This window comes from Pinus tabuliformis, chromosome 1_2, assembly GCF_031772625.1.
Source record: "Pinus tabuliformis cultivar Carrire ecotype Pingquan chromosome 1_2, CPIR1, whole genome shotgun sequence".
Taxonomy (NCBI): Eukaryota; Viridiplantae; Streptophyta; class Pinopsida; order Pinales; family Pinaceae; genus Pinus; species Pinus tabuliformis.
Window position 1 is genome coordinate 15,226,856 of NC_142298.1, and position 4,435 is coordinate 15,231,290.

Sequence of the window (4,435 nt, forward strand, 5' to 3'; positions counted from 1 at the left end):
ATCCTCGAGGTACCCAGCCTCTTGGATTAGACCTTGCTACGGGAGCCCCGAAGAGGAGTAGCAGTGTGGGCGGATGTCAATAGAGATAGATGCGGATGGAGCGACAGAGGGAGCTATAGTGCAGGATTCCCAGGACAGCGTAAGGCAGTAGTGCGAAATGCACAGGAGTGTTGCACCAGTGCAAGATGGCACAAAGAGGTGTGCAACGGTGCGAAATGCACGAGAGTGTTGCACAGTGCAAGATGGCACAGAAAGGTGTGCAACGGTGCGAGATGCACAGAGTTGTTGCAACAGCGCAGAGGTCAGAGAGGGAGCACTTGTCAGTGACAGAGGAAGCTTCAGCATCAGGGTGTCTCTAGCCTGACAGAGATGTCAGAGTTGGGAGATCAGTTACTTACTTCTCAGTAACTGAGTTGCTGCAGTGCAGCAGTTAGCAGTGGTGGTAGTGCTATGGGCAACGCGATGCAGCATGATGAGAGGGGTTGCAGTGCAGATGCAGCAGTGGCAGTGGCAGGGCCATGGGCAGCAGCACGGATGCAGAGGGAGTTGCAGTACGGATGCAGCAGTGGCAGTGGCAGGGCCATGGGTAGAAGTATAGAATGCAGCAGTGCAAATGATGGGCAACATGCCTAACATTAGCACAGGGACCGATGCCGGATGATCAGGGTGATACTCAGTGAGGAGTATTGCTAGAGCACAATCCTCGCTAAGAGGGAGTGTTGATTTGGGGCAGCATCGGATGTGCTCTAGCCACAAAACTTGGTGGAGAGGCTAAGGCACATGAGATCTCCAATACCCAAAAATGGTTTGGGCAGATTTTAAACAATTTGAGAGATGGTCCAAAAGTCATGGATCAAGCCAGATCTAATCTTAGTCATTGATTAGGGACTTAATCTTGGCCGTTGATTTGTCAACGAGAAAAATATAAGAAGATGTTTGAGGGTCACTTGGAGAAAACAGTAAGAGATCAAGATTTCGACTCTCTAGGGCTGGGTTTGCTGAGAAAGTTGAGAGAGTGATCATAGTTGCAACTGAGGGACAATGAATACGGAAACAGAGAGGCAAAGATAGCACCGGGAGGATCAGCGCAGTAGCTGGAGAGAGGGACGCAGAAATAGCCAAGGGTTCACGTAGAGACATCCAGGAGTTGCGCAGTCCCTCAAAGGGCCAACGTGGGTGACGCAGAGGGCCAGAGGACTGACGCAGTGCCTCTAGAGGTTGACGCAGGCCAAGCTAGAGTAACACTGGGCTAACGCTGGGCCAGAGAGAGGCTGACACAATCCCTAGAGGCTGACGCTGGGGTTTCATGGGGCATATTGGAGATGTGGAGCTGCCGGATTGTTTATCCGGGGTTTCAGCCAGAATATCTGCTTCCGAGTAGAGAGGTACTACTGCCGAGATTTTTCACTGTTGGGTGAGCCGAATTTGGCACCCAGATTGTATTTTGAAACTGCTTAATAAATCAAACCCTCAGATAGCTGCACCGGTTTTCCCGCATTGGGTTTTTCCGAGGACATTAGTCCAAAAAGAACGGTGTCACTTGTGTGCTTGTTTCTATTTCCTTCAGTTGATGATCTGTAATGTGTTGAGCATGTACTTGTATTTATTTCCAATATTTACATGGTAAATAACTTGTTAATTAACAGAACAAGTAGGTAGGAATAAATCAGAAAGTACATGAACGGTTTATAACGGGTTAGACTTCGAAATTCCAACACCTAATACAATAAATGTAAACACTTCGTATGAAACAATGGCTAATGTACCTCGTGTGTCAAACAGCCATCATTGGAAGAGTATGTTGATCAGGTGAATGAGCTGAGTATATGAGGAATAGGAGGCATCTAAGGGGTTGTTGTATGCGGGCATTGCTAATCATTATCTCTACAATGATCTCCATTGTGGATAAATGAAGAATATGAGTTTCGGCTGGCTCAAAATCTGTCACAGAAGAAAAATTATCCTAGGCTTACGCATGTATGTGGATGGGTAACAAGTCCCAACTCCCTGCACCAGTAATGGCTTCTCTCTTGTAGGAACGGAAACCTTCACATAGATTTGATATCACATGCAAGTATAAATGACATTTAAAACCAGGAGAGGCATAAGAGCAAATGGCACAAGATAGTCTTTACTCTCTATTAAAAATATTAGACCATGCTTTCTTATTTAGTTATGCTCCTTGGAGGATATTTCCCTTTTCAATAACAGTATACATTTGGTCTGTATTCTTTAAGAACATGCAAAAAAGAAAAGGTGTTACCAGTAAGCCTTGATGGAAAAGCAACTGAAAGGGTGCTATAATATCCAATAGTCAAAAAGATGAAGCCAAACTTGATAGAAACATTCATTAAGAGTGTAACTCAATCAATATCACATCAAGCTTCTTATACTGACATGAAATTTGCCAATCCAAAACTGTCCAACATCGTAAGCAATCCAACCAGTCATGTTCATGAAGAATAGAACTAAAGGCCAGCATTTATTACATATTTTCAAATAAAAAAATAACATGAGTTAGAACTACAATAACAATAATTTTATTTTGCTGAAGCACAGAACAAAACAGTTCCCTGAATCAAGAGAGCAATCTTAAATTTAATCTGTGAAGTTTGATCTAAATCTTCTCTTCCTTCTACTGGAAACAATTCTATATGCAAAATCATTGAATCAGCAATAAAATTCATAAATAATAAAAAATATTGATAAATACAAATACACAAGTTGATATTCAATAACTGCCCCATGGGGTGTGGCTTCCAGGTATGTAGGCTTGCATAGTCAACTGTTCGGCTGTGGCTTCCAGGTATGTAGGCTTGCATAGTCAACTGTTCGGGTGTGGCTTCCAGGTATGTATGCTCACATTATCAACTGTTCCAGCCAATAAGGGCATATACTAATCCAAGAAAATCACCAGTCAAAAGACACCTCACAATCTTTTGTTTTCTTGTGGTGTATGGAGGATATCTTACCATGAGGTCTCCCATGAAGCCTCTATAGAGTACTGCCTTTTTATGACTAAAAGTTTCAAATGAGAACTTTCCATGGTATGCTCCCATCCCACTCTCTCCAACACCTCCAAAGGGTAAATGATGATTTGTAAGCTGCAAAAGAGGCATCTTGTGGTCAAAATGAAATAATTTCACTATTGCAAGAACATCAATGCAGAATGGAATTCATCTCAAATTGATTCTTTTGTAGTGCTAAAAGGAAGCCTTAAGTGAAGAGAACTCAAGTCATTTTTTAATGGTTTAGACTCTACAGTTAACAATACTCAGATCTGTGTTAAATAGAAATGCTGCAATGCAAGAACTAAGGGTTAAAGAGTTAAACTTGAAACACACATGTATAGCAGTGTCATTGACAACCATTCCTCCAGCAGAAATGCTTGCCACCACTTGCCGTTCAAACTTTTTGTCCTTTGTAAACAGATATGCTGCTAGTGGCTTTGGCAAAGAAGTTACGACTTCCAAAGCTTCCTCCATTTTCTGCACCTGCTCATCTAAGGAAATCAGTTATTTTCATTGTGGGAGGACACTGTAAGTGGGAATATGCCACAAGATTAAAAACAGATACAGAATTATGAAAATTTGCTAAATGGGCATGGGTTTTAGTGCATTTCAGTCTCTCAAAAATTTCAATCACCAAACACATTTTGCTTTGCAAATTGACTTCATAAATGCATTGCACTTCTTGTCACCAAGGAGAAACACTTCCGAAATAAATCCTGTCTAATATCCCTAGGGTCTAATTCACAGAACTGTCTAAAATGAAGTGCAAAGTGCAATTACTGAATCAGAAAAAGATTGTGAGAGTAAAGCAGTAAAAGGTAGGTCTGTGCAGAAATTTTGTAGCAAACTAAAGTAGAAATGTGTACACGGGACAGAATAACATTTTTAATACAACAACAGCAACAAACGGAACTTAATGAGGACAAAAAAGCTTAGTATTTCAGGGAAAGCAATTAGACAATGCAGCAGACAAAGCAAGGGTGATATATGTGTTTTTATTTCCATATTTCAATATGAAATAGTTCAAGATTATAGGACACGTATCTTTAGAGAAAGCATTCACTGCAATAGATTCACGTGACTGTTATCATCTACGAAAGTTCGAGAGTTGCTGCCCAAATTTATGGCAGTTGGCCTGCAGACAAGCAGCTACCAAATGAATTCACATCAAAGGTCAATATAGTTTCTATAACGCCCCAGCATTTAATCCCCCACTGATATTCTAATTAATCATATTAATGATGTCAGACTGGGCAAGTAAATATAAATGGGTCCTGTTACCCACCATTTTGTGGGTGATATCCTTAGGAGAAATTTTTTCTCCATGATGGTTCTCAGCCAGAAGCCAGCGCAGCCCCTTGCAGCCACCAACTAGCTCATTGTGCCATTTCTCTGCCACATGAGCCAGCCATGTGATCCCTCAC

The 4,435-nt window shown here is 41.7% G+C and overlaps 1 protein-coding gene across 1 annotated transcript; it reads right to left on the reverse strand.

Annotated features, from left to right (window-relative positions):
• Positions 1–2,517: 2,517 nt before the first annotated feature.
• On the reverse strand, positions 2,518–3,524 carry LOC149204078 (aldehyde dehydrogenase family 3 member H1-like). The gene is made up of 2 exons (XM_089394630.1): positions 3,345–3,524; positions 2,518–3,104 (listed from the first exon to the last, which is right to left on the reverse strand). Exons 1-2 carry the CDS (start codon positions 3,483–3,485, stop codon positions 2,868–2,870), a joined length of 378 nt encoding a protein of 125 aa, XP_089250756.1. The 5' UTR covers positions 3,486–3,524; the 3' UTR covers positions 2,518–2,867.
• Positions 3,525–4,435: the final 911 nt, after the last annotated feature.